Genomic DNA, 16,639 nt, shown 5'->3' with positions numbered 1-16,639 from the left:
TTACCTTCAGGGTATTTCTTAGGACTGTGAAGGAATACTGCCATTCAAAAACTTTATGTCTGTAGTCTTGAGTGTTAGAAACACCTCACAATAGACGTTTCCACTTTCCTTATTGCTCTTAATAACACATGTTCAGCAGTCACCTACTTCCCTGCTTCAGTTCTTCATTCCCACACTGAGTCCTCCTATGACTTGGAAAATATTACTTTTAAGCATTAATTGAGACAGTGAGACCTACATGGAGACAACCACTCTGTAAGGCTGCAAGCCCTTGAATCACTGTGCACCTCACTCTGCTCTTACTTATGATCACTACTGCTGTACGTCAGATCACAACTTTGCCAGCAATTTTCTTTTTAGGTAAACAATTATTACTCCTTCATTTCTTTGAACTGCAAAAGAAAAAGGGGTGGGCAGTTTGAGGGATTGACTCAAGCAGTTCTTTAAACCTCGAAAGAGGACATTCTAACTGACCTTCATCACTTTTTTCTTCCTGTCTTCCTGAACTATTAACTTGTCAGAGTGCTCACAGTTTTTCTTTGCTGCTGCCATTTGAAAAGATGCACCTCATAATCCTTTGTAATTACACTTATTTGAGTGCTATTTCTTCTACCTGTATTGTGGATAAATAAAAGCTGCTCTTGCTCTTAGCAGTTTACCATCTTTGTAAACTATTCAGAACCTGAAAGTTCATGTATTGTTCAGAAATATGTCTTCTCTGATTTAATTACATCAGGATATGATAGCTTTTTAACATACACTTCCTTATAAATTATTATAGAAGAGACTGACATGAAAATAACTGAAAATTGACAATGCTCAACTTCTTTAGACACCTGGATCTCCATGTATGAGTGATTTTTCTCGGTGTTTCAGGATGTGTATTCTGCCCCACCACCTTCACTTCTTTCTTTCCAGCAGTGGTAAATGTATCCATTTAGAAACAAACCTAGAACCTGTGGTTTTTAACCAAATCTTCTTTATCTTAAAAAAAAAAAAATAAACATTTTCAATTCTCCCTTTCAATAACTGGAGAAACAAGAAAATACTGCTTAGAGAATATTCTTGTTCTATGGTTGCAGAAGACTAGGGAGAGGGGTTCAATGGAAGAACCTTCTGCATAAGTATGTTAAAAACAGTCTATAGCTGTTGAAGGGAAACAGTTCCAATGTCTGAGAGAGCCCTGGCTGAAGCGGTACCAGTTTCTCCAAGAAAACAATTTTGTACCCATCTTTATCTGCTCAGCCATGCAAATATCACTAATTCCCCTTTCAGTAACTTTCAGAGAAACAAGTGATTCATGCTGCACAGAGGGGGTACACGTTCAAATACTGAAAGACAGGCTGCTGAAAAAGAAAGATCCAGCATTACCCCCCCAAATGGTGCTCAGATATGGACTCAAGAAGGGCACAGAAGAGAAGGGTGTTAAGGAAGATCCAGATGGTCTCAGGAGGTACTGGAGAAAGATGAACTGAAGAGCTTTTAAGAGGCACAGCAAGAACAAAAATCTTTAGGTAACAGGGAATTGAAAATTCTGGAGAAAAAAGAATGGGAACTATGTGCTACTGAAAAAATTCAGGGAGCCAAGGAAAACAGATACTTCCAACAGGCAGGAAGTAAATCTGGATGCTTGCAAGCTTTAAGAAAAAGCTCAAACAATAGAAAAAGCCTTTATCCTGATTAGGCAGTAGAAAAACAACTACCCTTTTTCAGAACAAATGTTGGTGTAACTAGTGACAGATTTTTAAACTAGGACTGTGCATTTTGTTTTCAGTTCTATGATAATTGCACAAATCCTTTGAAATCTGACAAGTAGAACGCTGCTCATTTGGAATGTATTTCCTAAAATACCATGCATGCTGTGCTGTTGCATTAGTGAAAATGATGACTGGAAGAATGATTAAAAAAAGTTGTTTACTTACAAGTATATGAGTTAATCTCTGCAGTAAGCTAAAGAATTTAACATATTCTAAGAATGTTTGTGTTTTTGTATTTCATGCTTGACTCAAAAAATTCAAGGAGCAAACCTCATTCTTGCTAAGCATCAGAATTCCAAATAATCTCACCAGATGAATTTGTTATATGAAGTTTACCTTCAGTCTTTTCCATTAACTTCAATACAGTTAGAAGAATGTGGTAGAACTAGCGTGTGTTCTGCTTCTAATTTGGAAAGGCTGGTCTAACCTTTGCAAGACAAAGATTCATTTTTCTAATTGTTCTGTACCTAAAAGCATGCTGGGTCCTTAGACTAAGATGAATAATTTATCACATTTCTTGCTAAAGCTAAGAGGATGACTAATTATTATGGCATGTAACTCGCAATTCAAGCTATTATGGTGTCTGTGAATAAATTAGCAATATAAATGTAGTGAGTTCTGCTTACGGAAGATTTGAAAGCAATAAACCTGTATTTTCAAAAACAACAGTTTGAAAAATGGAAATAAGGTGTAATAATCTATATTCTGCTGAACTGTTCACAAGCCCTGCAATAAAACTTACTGTGAGCGGGTGCAAATGCCTAAGTCGTGCAGGCATTTAATGCCCTTTTCATCTGCAGGATCCTCTATATGTAATTAGCTGAACTTTGACAGAAAACTTCTTAAAACTTAATATGAATGTTCTGGAATTTAAAACTGAGTTCTCACTTATTTGGTAAATCAAGAGTATCTCTTTATATTATAAACCCCCAAACATGTGAACAAGGAATAAGTACCAGCCTTAAATTTGATGCATGCAGAAGCTTTTTTAAGAAAAAGAGGGATCAAATTTAAAATACAGATTCTCAACTTTAAATTGCAGAATGTAAGTCCTGCATACGGGGTGAAATAATCCCATCAGTATGGAAGGTTTATATAAATAGAAATAAAAAGTACTGTAAGAGTGACTGAGCACTGGAACAGGTTGCTCAGATTCTCTGTGGACTCCTCATCCTTGCTGAGACTTGTAACCTGGTCTAGACAGTCTCTGGAGGCTTCTTCCACATTCAACCACTATCTGATTCTGTGAATGGCTGCAGCATTTTCTTATATTTTTCCTAATGACTCATGGTTGTGAGGAGAAAATAAGGGAAACAAACCCTAGTATCTCTATGTAACTACAGCAAATTGAGAAGAAAGCTGTCAAGAATCAGGGAGGAACCAGTTGTGGGAGTAATTGCATTAATGATATCAGATGAAGGAAAACAATTGTTATGATTTAAAAAAAAAAAACAAAAAACAAAAAACAAAAACAAAACTTGCCATGTAATCTGAAAGATCTGAAGTGGTATCGATAAGCCTTCAGTTGAGTTTACTTTTCTTGCCAATGTGGGAAAAGACATGTGTATCTATATAACAGTTGGATAGTTGTTAGCTTTCGGTACCCCTGGCAAATTTCATTCCTACCTTCTTCCAAGTTGGTACCCAGAATGAGGCAGTACTATAAAGGGGACTGACCTCTACTCAGTAAATATTTATTAGCATCTAGACAAGAATACTTTCCTTCCATCACAACACGGTTCTGTATCCAAACTGTTATTCACAAAGAATCCTCTCCATAACAGATTATGATATTGGCTTTCTCTGCAGAGTATTTTGACAAGAATGAGTTAGAAATGTGTTCAGCTCTGTCTTTAATACATAAGCTGAAACACAATTTATTATTGCATACTTCTATCCTGACTGGATGCCCAAATGCAGAATTGAGAAACTTCTCTTTTTTTGTCAAACACGTTCTCTCTCTTAAACTGACCTCTATGCAGCATCAGGATAACTCAACAAACACTAAATTTGTCCTGTCAGCACAAACTAGCCTGATAAGTCAATATATTTTGAAGTTCACTCCTATTGTAAATCTTTGTGTGTTTAAAAGTAACATTATCAATGTTGACTTTTACTAATTTATTTTGAAAGTAGATTATTAAATGTTATTCCCACACACTCTATAAAAGAACCTGGGGAAGAGAAAAGGTAGGGAGAATTACAAGGATGCATACAAGCCTATGTAGCACTTCAGTATGTAACCAGAAATTGAGCTCATATTCTTGATCGTGCTTCAGACAACTCCACTTTTCTCTGTATTTTCTTTTGTTGGGGTAGCAATGGGACAATGTAGAAGTCTATTTTCTCACATTAGAAGCTCTACTCCTTTGCTATGAATCTTACTATGTAACTTACTAATTTCATATGACATAGAACATATAAAGCAAACCTGTAAAAAATGAAGTATAACAAATGACTGGCATTAGAGTACTTTAAGAAGAACGAATGTATTTGTGCTTGAAGAGATGCCAAGCAGAAGTGCTGGCACCTGCACATGTCCATATATTGGGAACTAAACCAAGAATACTAACTCAACCAGATGCTGTTTTCTTTTATGCACAAATATTTTCCAAACACTGAGTTACTTCTGCGTTTCAGAAAGGTAGCAAAATCTGTAATGCTGAGGGTTTAACAACCAGCTACTGTATTTACAGCAGATGGCTATACCCAGAATTACTAATAGCTTTGCTATTATTTGCTTCAAAAAGGCTGCATGCATGAAATGCTCATCACCATGGTTTGGATTTCATTGTGCTTCACCAGATTTTTAATTCACAATTTATTTTACATATCCGTTAAGCAGATTGATATATAGATTGTTCATGTGGTGATATTCATCTATTAATGCCCCATAACAACATATCTACATTTCTGCTTATTTTTTTTTTCCAAACAACAAGCACGACAGATAACTGAAACAGTTATTTGTATGTTTAGTATTTATGACAGGAATCTCACATGACCAGTTCATAGGAGCAAGTTGGAAGGATGAGCTCCACTGATGCCAGCAGAGATAAATGGCCTTGCAGAAATTGTTTGCTGATGAATCACTACATAAAATCCAGAAGAGGATGATGCTCAAACTAAATTCATAGCTATTTCTGTCTATGCAGAATGGGAGGTGAAGAAATGTTGCATGGAGCATTGCATGTACGATTCTTAAAACCTGGCAAAGTGTGGTTTTCGTTTTCTCTACTTAGAGTAGATGTAATATAGCAAGCAGCATCTACAAATTTTCATGTGGAGCTATTCAAAGATTCAGTAGTAAATAGTTGGAGTATGTAAGAATCCACCTTGAACCATGAAACTCAAAGAAGCAAAAGCATTAATCCACAAATGAGCCAAAGATTTATTTCAAAATATTAGAAAAAAAAAAAGTGAATGGTAGTCATCTATTATTAGTGGTAGGACTGCCAGGAGTCTGTCAGCATGAAACGCAGTGTCTATTTTGCAAGACTTTGCATAGTTTATTGGCACATCAATAAATTACAGCTGATTTCCAATGTAACACATTAATTTTTTCAAATAAATTTTTATCTTCTGTGTATACACCTTTAGGAAGCTTCATTTACTTTAAATGCATTGGTGTACTTAAGTAATTATCAGAACAAGCACAATTTTATCATAACATAATTAAGTAGTGAAGCAGCACTAAATTAGTATTTATTCTTTTGTAGGAAAAAAACCCCCAACAACTATGAAGATATATTAAAAGGGATTATTTCAGCAGTATAGATGGTAAATGCAATGCACGTAAGAGGAGAGAACTAAGATATGAGCTCAAAAGGGAAAGGGCAGACAAAGATGGAATGAGTGGTAGAAAATTGGAATTCTCACAGTTATTTAAAAATAAAAGCAAGTGATGGGGAAAAGAAATGGAAGAAAAGTGAAGTTCTTGGTAAGAGGTGTAGGTGAGCAGCAGAACCTTAACAGAACCAAACCCAGTACAAAACCACGAGCAATCTAAAGAAATGTTCACAAACCTGGCACTAAGCCTCTACCATCTGTCTGTAGAAAGCCTGTGAGAAGCAAATCTGTGTACTTGGTTCCTGTTTTCTGCATGACATATCTTGTTTATTTAATCCTTTTTGCTACTCACTTTTCAAAGTGATACAGCAATTAAAAGCAGAGGAGCAGGAAGTGTAACTAGAACTACAAACAGGAAATTCATCAAAGAACAGAAAAAGTACAGAAAGACAAACAAGAATAAAATTCACCATTGAGTTTACTCAGCTTAATTATGTATCATTTAACCTGTCTATACTAGCAGGGCTTCTAATGGCATAATATTTCTTTTGTTGATCCAATTATCAGAATATACATATATTTTGCCATGAAGCAAAGGGCCCTGGGAATAGATATTATAATTTTTTTTAGATGAATTTTCAGGAGATCTATGTGAGCCACTATTTTGTTCAATAAATTCGCGTCCCATTTCTTCAGAATTTTACCATCTTTGTTCTTAATTTCAAGTTTTTTTTTCCATCTTCACAGGAATGTCAGCAGTTCAAATATCCAAGAAATAATGATCTCATTAGCTTAATTACATCTTATTGACTTGATAAGTCACTGTGCTTTAATGGAAAATCTGCCATTACAATTAACGGCTGCATTCAGGCATCCACTTTACATTAAATGTTCAAGGAAATATTATGCATCTTACAGTAACTCAGTGGAGAAGTCTTGTCCCAATGGCACCAAAATCTGAAGTGTCAGGAATGGTTGAATCAGTCCCACTAGAAACAGGGGGAAAAAAAATAATCAAAAATGTCCTCTGTGCATGCATCATATTTCACCATCAAGAACTGCAGTGCTGTTCTGTAGTGATGCTTCTGCAAGATCCATTTTTCTAGGTTAATGAAATACATGAACATTAAAAAAAAAAAAAGCCAATTAAAATTGCAGTGGAAGTGTTGTTTTAAAGGTCTCATCTGTAGTTTCACAGGAATTCTCATGAAATACAAGGAACTTATTTGCTAATGACAATTCTACATTGCATTCCAAGAGCATGTGGACGTCAAAAATCCTGTATTAATCGCAAAGTAATACATTCATATCGAGATTATCCTAAAGTCATGTGAAGTTCCCTTTTACATTTTTGACAATTCACACTTTCTACAATCTTTCTTAAATGACTCTTAAAAAAAAAAAAAAAACAAAACCAAAAACCCCAACCTTGACTACAAATCCAGTTTATTACAGCAACGTTCAATGGAGGCTTAACTGTGGCAATGCAAGAAAACTCTCAGGTTTCTGTGAACCTTAGAATTTAAAGGAAAACAAAGTATAAAGTTGTGTGAATTGAATGTTGCATTTTTTTTATTAACTACTTCATCAGTGAGGACAAATACTGGTGTTCATTGCCTTGGAATATTCAACAGCAGTGTTTTTTCTTCTAAAGAATGCTGAAGTGACAGCTTAAGATTTCAAATTGTATTTATATACTTAATGTATTTTATTTTAGAGTATTGCTAGATAGCACTACAACTTGGAGACCGTGTATTTGATAAAAATGAAATACTTCAGGCACATACCTGAAGAGAGAAAGAGACAAAACTGGCACACGATGGGAATTTGACTATGGTACCACAGTGCTAGCTGAAGTTAATTTAAGACCAAACTATTCTTAGCTGTGATCATCCCCAACAGTAATTCTCAATCCTCATTTTAGACAGTAATAGTTTATTTTAATATTGGCAATAGACAAATTAAAGTTGGATTTCCCAGAAGGATACATTAGTCTAATATCTATGATACTGAAAGTAATACTAAAGTTCTTCCATGAAAATCAGATTACTTTTCAAAGCTTTAATGCATGACCAAACTAAACAATTTCTCATTATTTTTATGTAAGTTTGAGATAAATAGTATTAATTGGTAATTGCATAGTGTGCATGAGAAGTGTATTAGAAGATTCCTGTTTCACTCAAGTAAAATCACCATCTCAATTTTTCTTCAAAATCAAGTGGTTAGATCTAAACCAGCATAGAACACTGCTATAAGCCTTATAAGGTACAACGCTTTGCAGTGGAATTTGAGGCATGAGTTAAGATGATTGCTTTTTGTCCACTGAATATAATGATTTTGATTTTAACAAGCAGATCTATCTCTTGAAATGCAACATACTTGACTATAATTTGGTGTGCTAAGAACTTTGACTCGATAACAAAGACATACTTGAATAAGGAATATAGAATATATAAAAATACAGCATTATTCATGCTGCTTTTTGAGATTCCTTTTTGAGTGAAAAGTCACAACAAGGTGATTCAGTTAATAGACAATTTATATATTGTGATGACATCTTTTATTAGTCAAATTGAAGTGGAAAAAGTGTTTCAACACAGTCCTCCATACTCCTAAAGCTTATCTACCTTTTCCAACTGCATCACAACTAGTTTGCTGGGCATCAGTGTGTAGCAGGATCAGATACAGAAACAAATGCAGGTGAACAAGGACAATGTGAATGGGACCAAGCACCTTCCATAAAGAACTTCAATAGGGCATTTTCTCTGCCCTCTACTTAATTGTAGCTGATCTCCTAGGAAGTTGATGAAAAACCACTTTGTTAATACTGAATTAAGCCCAAATGAAGGGAGAATAAAGTTTTACATTTCAAGATAACCACTTTGATAATCAGAACAGCACCACAGATATTTCATTCTCTGATACTTACGAGTTTGTCTGGTTTCCTTTGGTAGCTGCATTCTGTTTAATTGACTGCTTCCTTCAAGTACAAAAACAAAGCCCTTTGTTTCTTTATCGTATTCCTACAAAAAAGAACAATAAATAATTATCAGCATTATAATATAATTCCTCACCTTACAATCAACCATATCGCCAACGTGCAGTTTTAGTTAAATACAGCAGCAGAATTCAGTGTAAGACATAGCACAGCAAGTATGATAGTTCAGAGATGATGGTTGTAATACAATACATCAGAATCTGTCATTTCCTTGCTCATATTATGAACAAACAGTGCTGACTAACACAATCTACAATCTAGTAGGACTGACTCAATCCATTAGATATCAAATAGTAAAATTACTTTTAAAATCAGTCCTTTTTAAATATTTGAACTGTAAGATTACACTGCAACAAACACAGTCTGCAAACAGGAATAAAGTACTAGATATGACTAATTATGACTGCTTATATGACAGAATTGTGGCAACTCCACAGTCAGGTTAAAACTCTCACCACCTTTTCCTAAATTCCATACTGTAACATTTATAAATTTCATTAAAAACTTACTTTCCGAATAGCTGATGGATTACCAAAAATCCTCCATTTTGCTCCTGGGTTTTTGCCTTGAGCACTGAATATTTCAACAGATGGGCCACCCTATGATGAAATGGTTTAAGGATGCGTAATTTAATCAAATATTCAGCAGAGCATCATCACTGATCAAGAATATAAGGACCGATCCTGCCCCACAACGGTCTGTTACTATGCTCAGTATTACTGATCAGTCAGACAAGTGCATTAATAACAATACATGTATTTACTAGAGGATCTAAAAAGCAAATCTATTGTAAAAATTCTGAGAGGATGCTGGAGATTGACCACTTATACTTAAATATGCTTTATTGCTACAACTCTCCAAATAGAGATTTAAAACTTCTAAATGTTAAAAAATCCCTTGTATATTTCATGTTTTGTCCAATTTCCTAAGAAAACTAATTTAGTCATGCTGGTTCTGTCTACACATGTAAGTATGTCAAAGACATCTCCCTATAACATTACTAGTAGATACTAAATTCCAGCTTGATTTGATAGAGCAGTTCATAAAATGCATAAAAATTTCTGGGCTGAATTAAGTGACCTGATAGGAGACAGATGCTAACAGGATCACTGCATACAGATAAGAGCAGCACTTTGCTGCAGCCTTTATTTGGAACTAGAGAAATAATATGGGAAAGAGATTATGGTTACCTCTGCCAGATAAAAACTCCTTACATTGAGCACATGCCCTATTAGACAGCAAACATTCTAACCATGCACGTTTAGGGAAACAGGCTATAGCAGCTCTTAGGGAATTATCTGCTTTTTTTCATGTTACAAGTCATAGAAAATATTTTCTGATGGACTCAGACTACGATCAGCATTTGATCAACATTTTTTTGGCAGCGCCTTTGACACAATCAATCTCTACAACTGTCATCTCTCCCTTCTAATTCTTAGCTGCAAGTACTTCCCAATGCTCCTTATGCTCAGCTGCCCAAACAATCGTACAGAAGTCAGTATGAGCAAGAGAGGTGAGCAGTCTTGCCAACAAAATAAATGCTCAAATTATGCTTTCAGGGAACATAAACTCTGCACTGTCTATAGATTTCCATCCTGTTTCCCCCCCCTCCCAAGTGGCAGCTAAACCCCAGTGACTAAGTTCTAAGGAGATTTAAAAAGGCATTCCATAAACAGCATCTTTAATATACATATTTTATATTCATAATGGATGAAAAAAAATTAAAATATATGATGAATTACTGATGTGAATGTTATCAGACATATTTAAGGACTATCAGTTCAAGCTGTCAGAAAGTTAGAAAAAACAGTTATCTGTCAACTAGTGTATGTCTGTAGCAAATCTTTATAAACAAGTGGAGTTTTGTCCAAAATGTAAACATACACATCTTGGTAATGTTGCAGCCCTTGTAGACCCTGCTTCAGTTAAACTGACTGAAAAGGACATAGAAAACTATCGGATGTGACGTGAGAGAATGCTGAACATAACAAGCACTGATGTGAGGAGCTGACAGAAGTTATTACTGACAGTGCTGTGATGGATGGCTGGATCTCATGGGTGGTTGGGAGAGTTATGCAAGAAACTGATGGGGCAGTAGGAGGCATCTTTTGGGGAGTACAGTCCTGCAGGGCAGGAATACCAAATAAAGCTGAGACAGACTGCATGACTGCAGACACATCAGAAATGCTAGTTTGGGGTATGGACTGGGGGGGAGGAGATGGACCCTCTCTGGCCCATATGGAAGGAAGCAGATAAGAAACTGCTGCTATCTCCATTGGTGTCTATTTCAGACCTGATAGCACCAGCAGGCACCCACTATTTCATAACATTTCTGTAAAAATACTGAACAGTTAAACTAGATAAAACATTTGTCTGGACTTTTCCTCTCCTTGCAAATAAGCCATTTTAATTGAGTTCTCTCAAAGATGAAATGAATGAGGGTACAAAATAAAACTATTTCTGTTTTACCTGATAGTGATTTTTGAACATTTTCCAGTTTTCTAGCTTTCACAGCAAAAAAAAAAAACAACTTCAGGTTTTCTATCAGTAAAGACATGCATTACCCTGCAAATAAAAAAATAAAAACTTTGTACAGGATTTGACATGAAAAAAATCCGAACGCAAAAAACCACAATTACTGTAAAAGATATGAATACTGCTCTTGAGTATTTTCCAAGAGAAGAAAATCAGCTACATAGGAGGGCTACGGGGCTACCAGAGATAATACTTTTTTATACATTGGCTGCTTAATGCTGCCTTTCCTTACATTCCAAGTTAAAACACTAATTTTATCATTAGCTGTTATTTTTAACAATGAAGGATTCTTCATGCTTTAAAAATATGTGAAAATAACCTCTCATACACAGTTTTAAAAACTATTCCTTGATAACCAGTGCTCACTGGAAAACATCAGAACTCCATTAAGAGGGGCTCAACATTTAATACAGGAAAACAGTCATACAGAACAGCTGCAATAGAAACCACTCCATCTAGAGATCTTTGGCAGGGACTTCTTAGGCAAAATTATCTTTCTTTCAAACTCAGCAGTCTCCTTTGAGGATGATTAGTCTACGGCTCAAACTGAGCACTTGCTTGGCTATTCTGAGAGCTGCTAATGTCAACAGAGTTAAGGGATGCCAGCAGTTGGAGAATCAGAGGAGTAGAAAGTGAAGGGATTGGTAAGGAAGCCTCCCACTTCTCTGTTTGATCATGCTGAGTATCTGCAATTTCACCTGAAGTCAGCAGAAAGGGAAGAGACCCTGAACATAAAAGTCTGTCTTAAAGAACAGGTAGAACCACTCGCAAGAGGCTTTTCCTGTGTGAACAGAATGCTCATCTACACACAGAAAGCAGCATTTCACAAGATGGTGCCTCTAGCTCATTTGATGTAACTTGGTTATGTACATCACTGCAGCACAGAGTACTTACAGAATTAGTTTCACTTTCTGGAGTTCTTCAGAGCCTGAAATTCTGTTTTAAAGATCAAAACAATGATATGCTGACCAAGAGAATATAAGAATCACTTCTCAAGAACACTTTAGTTACAATGCTGAGCTCTCACAACCAGAAAGTGACAAAATGTTTACAATATTATAAAATGAGAGACGACTGCAAATAAATTAGGAATTCAGCGACTTCATAAACAATTCAAACAGTTGAGGAATTAGAACAGCATTCTATTTCAGAAAGTATATCACCGTTCGCTTAGGAAATACGATGAAATCTGTTACTCTTAAACAGCATTCTATTTTAACCAGGGGCAATTATTGTGAGTCATAATGCTAAATGAAATAAAAATGGAAAGAAAAATCAGAAATTAGAAACTTATTTCATGCTGCTGCCAGAAACATCAGTTCATTTGCAACCTTTTGATTAGGAATAAAATGAAATTTAGAAAACACAGAAGTTGTGATGAGCCTATCAAAAACCAGTAAGTATTCTGACTGCGTTACTTTCATACTGTCACCACACATCCAACAAACAAGTTGCATTATTCTGTTTTACATAATTTTTATCTAAAATTTCCAGATAAAATCTATTTTTTTTCCCTTTAACAGTGACTACATTAAACTAATAGCTCAGAAATGTGAAAGCATTTCTAGAACAAGTATGATTCCTTCTGTATGTACTCATTTTGCATACATAGAGAGTGTTTGGGAAATCACTATTTACATTTTTTTTTTTTTTTTTTTTGGCAGTCTTGTCTTTGCAGTAACCTACAAGCCTTGGGCAAGGCCAAACTACTCAAAATTCCATTATTCATGTCTTAGTGGGAACTGAGGAACTAATCTTAGTGACCTACCATTTCGATTCGCTTTGCCAGAGCTAAATGTGAAGGACTGCTGGTGAAGGGAAAGCGGGAAGTCTTGGCCTCCTAGGCTATAGATATTACTGAGCGAAGGAGGTACAAAGGAAGACACTATTTTTCCTTGGAGCAAATCCTTTACTTTGACTGTTGCTTTAAAGCTCAGTTCCAGTTTGGCCAGGCATCATGCATCTAACATAACCCTTATGTATTCTGTGGCTCTGCCATGCCTTATTATACCTCAGGCAAAAACAATATACCAGGATTCCTCACATTTATTTAGGTCTGAGTCACTGTATGTAATGTGTCAAGTCCTAGGACTGAACAGAACAGCTTGTCTCTGAGAGATTACTACCAGTGTTATTGTGGTCAGAAATCTTCTGCTGACTGTAGTCATACTATATATTTTGGAAGAAATATTAGCATGCATGATGAAGGGGCCAAGTTCCGTCTTCCTTGGCACAGCACCTTTCAGGAGGGAAGGCAGGGCAGGAAGCTACAGCATTCGCACGTACTGCTGTATTTAGAATTACACAGAAGATATGGAAAGTAATTCTTTATTTTCTTTACTGTTTTCTCATAATGTGTTTTTCACAGAACCCAATCCACCAACAGCACAGCTTGCAGTTTTGAAAATAGGTGCAAAGTGCTGTGTGTGAAGTGCAAGGTAGGTGGAAGCCATGTTGATATATTGGGTTCAATGCTGTACTAATACACTTTGTCTCTCAGCAGTGCTTATTAGCTTTGGCTTGACATCATGCTAATTCATCTCCACATGGTATTGAAAGGAAATAGTTCTTGGTTGGCTCTAAGCACAAAAGAGTGTGAGTGCACTGGTAAAACACAATGGAGACATGCAGATATCACAATAAGACCCTTATGCTGATCATTTTCAAGTTTAAGTGGAGAAAACATGCCTGAACAGAAAAGCTGAGATGATGTGCTTAAGAAAAGGTAGAGAACATGATCAGATAAAGACTTTCAATGGATCACAGAAATATATACAAAGAGATAACAGTAAGTGCAAAGTGCAGTGGTAATAAAAATGCAAAAAATCTGTGAGGCAAAGAGCACTTACTGTGGGACTACAAATCTCACAACTAGAAATCTTTAATATTCAAGTCATCAAATAAAGCATATTGCTTAAAATGTGGCTTAACATTTTTCACCAAAGCAGTTGTTTTTTGAACGGACACACGTATATGCTAGTTAATTATTAATTTGCAGAATATATTTTGAACAGATTTAGAGAAGCCTCCTAACTCAAATTCAAAATGACATGGCTCTTTGTAACTTCAGCTAAAGGTGAATTAGATCCAAAGTTGGTAAATAGTTGTGTTGGGACAACTCATTTACAGTACAAAGCTGATTACTGCGAATGCATCAGGGAAACGTCAGCTTGCTTTTCATACAGACACAGAAGACTGCAAGTGAGATATTTTTGATCACATATTACTTGTTAGTTCCCAGTTTCCATGAAGTTACTGCAAAAGAAGACTAGAGAATATCTTTGCTATTAAGATTGATAGCTACTAAAAATACTAAGTGAATTACTTATTTACAGTGTAATTAATTACAGTGATAATATTAAAGAGGCGCTTTGATGATGCCTTAAATATGTTGTCTTTTAGTTAAAGAAAACTATGCTTTAGAATAGGTTGGAAAACTGATAGTTGCAGTATTTTCCTTTTTTTCATTGTTCCTTCTCCTACTCTTTATAAAGCCTAAACATGTAAAGAGGGCTTACTTGAAATCCAGAGGGATTCTTTTTGAAAAAAGAGGGACTATATGGCATCTTAATATAAGTCCTCCACTTTTTGTGTATTTTTCAAATAAATAGGCTCTTAATGACATCTCTGTAGAATGCTGTGGTTCAGCAGCTCCATGTTTCTTTCACCGATCATGATTACTTTCTATTACCCTGAACCATGTATGTTTGTTCAATTGGAAATAGGGGCTTTAAGTATCAGTCAACAAACGATCAGGAATGTAGTTTATAAAATTATGTAACAATGAAATATCTTTATCTTTGGAAGAACAGATTCCTATCAGGATTTATGTCACGAGGTCTTGATCTGTACACTGACTTTGATAGTTTCACAATGTTTCCCAAACCAAAAATGAAGCAGCAGCAGTCCAAATGGCCCCAAATCATTTTTTTTCTTATGAACCACTCAGGATCTGGCAAAAGTTCTAGGGAATCCTTATATATATTTTTTTTCCTTCTTCCAACACTTTAAACAAACAGTAAGCAGACCTCTGGGTTTCTTTATATTACTGATTGCTGAGTACTGCTGTAACCCCAAGGCAGACAGTGAGACAACAGACTCATGGATACTAGTCATGGTAAAAACCTTCCCAGTCACAGCCAGTCCATTGACTTCAAAGGGACCACGTGCACAAACATATGACTATTTTTTCTGATCAGTGTCCCAGAATTGAAAAATCTGTATTTATTTACTTTTCTATTCCAAAGACAAAAGTGTAAGGCAAAGTTAAGGCACACCTACCACTAATCTGCACTGAAAAATGCCCTAAGCCCACTGCTTTTGGCAGGGAACAGTGCTGAGAGCCAGCCTTGCTGTTCTACGCAGCTCACCATCACGGGACCAAAGCCAGCGCTGGTTTATGGCAGGCTGGGACACACCAGGGAGAGCAGTTCATCACTGCTGAAGGGTTTTACCATCTTCTAGACAAATGAATTTCACACATTGAATATTTAAAGCTGGGTTTGCAACACGGCAATACATTTTCTCAACGCACAAGTTAACGTAATAAACGGGGAGAAAGACCATTAATAAACTACAGCAAGACTACCAGCGTCCCTATGCCAGCAGCAGAGCTTAAACGCACCAAGCCCGCACAGCGCCTGGTGCCACAACAGCGCTGACACCGTGCCGCCATGCCGCTCCCCCGCCCCTCCGCCGTCTCGGCCCTCCCACTCCGCCACACCCCCGCCGCCGGGGCCGGGGTCGCTCGGCTCGCGGAGCTCGGCTCCGGCCGGGTCTCACCTGGGCGAGGGCGGCTTGGGAGGGTAGGCCGCTCCTACGGGGGAGGCGGGCGGCTGGGCGGGGATGGGCGCGTTTAAAATGGCGGCGGGCGGGATGCGGCGTTCTCGTTGACTGGGCCGCGGCTGGCGGCCGTTAGCTGCGCGGAGCCGAGCGTTCTGGTTCGTTGCGGGCCGCCCGCAAGGCTTTTTCCCACAAAGCGAGTTAAGAACTGGGTAATCATGCAGACTGAGGGCTGGGACGAGCCCTGGCGGGGTGACGTTTGTGTCCCTCAGGGTGCGCACGGTGCGTGGCGGCCACGTGAAGCGGTGAAGCACAAATGTGACCAAGAAATCTCCTGGCAAAGTTCTTTGGCCACTTAATCTAAAAGACTAACTCGTGGTTTGTTTGTTTGTTTGTTTGTTTTTGAGAAGAATGTGGGAAGCCACATCCCTGCCCCTTAATTAATTAATTAACTTCTGTTAAGAAATTAATTAACTTCTGTTTCTTCAGTCTTAAAAAGAGGTAAGGACAGCCATGTTAGTTTTAAGCTTTTGTCAAAAATAAGATCTCTTGATGGCTTCAAAGACCTGTAGGAAGAAGGTGTCAGGGGACCAATTTGGTCTAGGATTACAGGACGAGATATTTGTTAAAGAACGGTGGAATGTGGAATCCAATCCTTGGAGTGACTGCTCTTTTGATTACAGCGTTTCCTTGTGGAACTTTGCAGCCTTTTCACAAAAAATAACAGAATGCCTTTTTCTTAAAGTGTGTCTTCAAGTTTTTATAAGGAATGATTGTT

General features: G+C 36.9%; 1 protein-coding gene across 4 annotated transcripts in view; it reads right to left on the bottom strand.

The window, feature by feature from the left end:
• CFAP20DC (CFAP20 domain containing) overlaps positions 1-15,907 on the bottom strand; it is a 61,595-nt gene extending 45,688 nt beyond the window's left edge. For 2 of the 4 annotated variants that reach the window (XM_042823298.1, XM_042823301.1), the window contains exons 1-6: positions 15,862-15,885; positions 11,974-12,015; positions 11,014-11,109; positions 9,054-9,143; positions 8,476-8,569; positions 6,463-6,535 (exon numbers count right to left, since the gene is read on the bottom strand). In XM_042823298.1, coding sequence (XP_042679232.1) covers positions 6,463-6,535; positions 8,476-8,569; positions 9,054-9,143; positions 11,014-11,034 — 278 coding nt within the window. In that variant the 5' untranslated portion in view covers positions 11,035-11,109; positions 11,974-12,015; positions 15,862-15,885. Of the gene's footprint in view, positions 1-6,462; positions 6,536-8,475; positions 8,570-9,053; positions 9,144-11,013; positions 11,110-11,973; positions 12,016-15,703; positions 15,766-15,861 lie in introns of those variants that run through there. The other 2 variants (XM_042823299.1, XM_042823300.1) reach the window with 2 other exon arrangements.
• Positions 15,908-16,639: the final 732 nt, after the last annotated feature.

This window comes from Centrocercus urophasianus, unplaced genomic scaffold (genome assembly GCF_019232065.1).
Source record: "Centrocercus urophasianus isolate 14NV4802_14NV808 unplaced genomic scaffold, USGS_Curo_1.0 seq_22, whole genome shotgun sequence".
In the NCBI taxonomy this organism is placed as follows: Eukaryota; Metazoa; Chordata; class Aves; order Galliformes; family Phasianidae; genus Centrocercus; species Centrocercus urophasianus.
The sequence above is the reverse complement of the archived record's forward strand: the minus strand, read 5'-3'. Positions and strand labels throughout refer to the sequence as shown.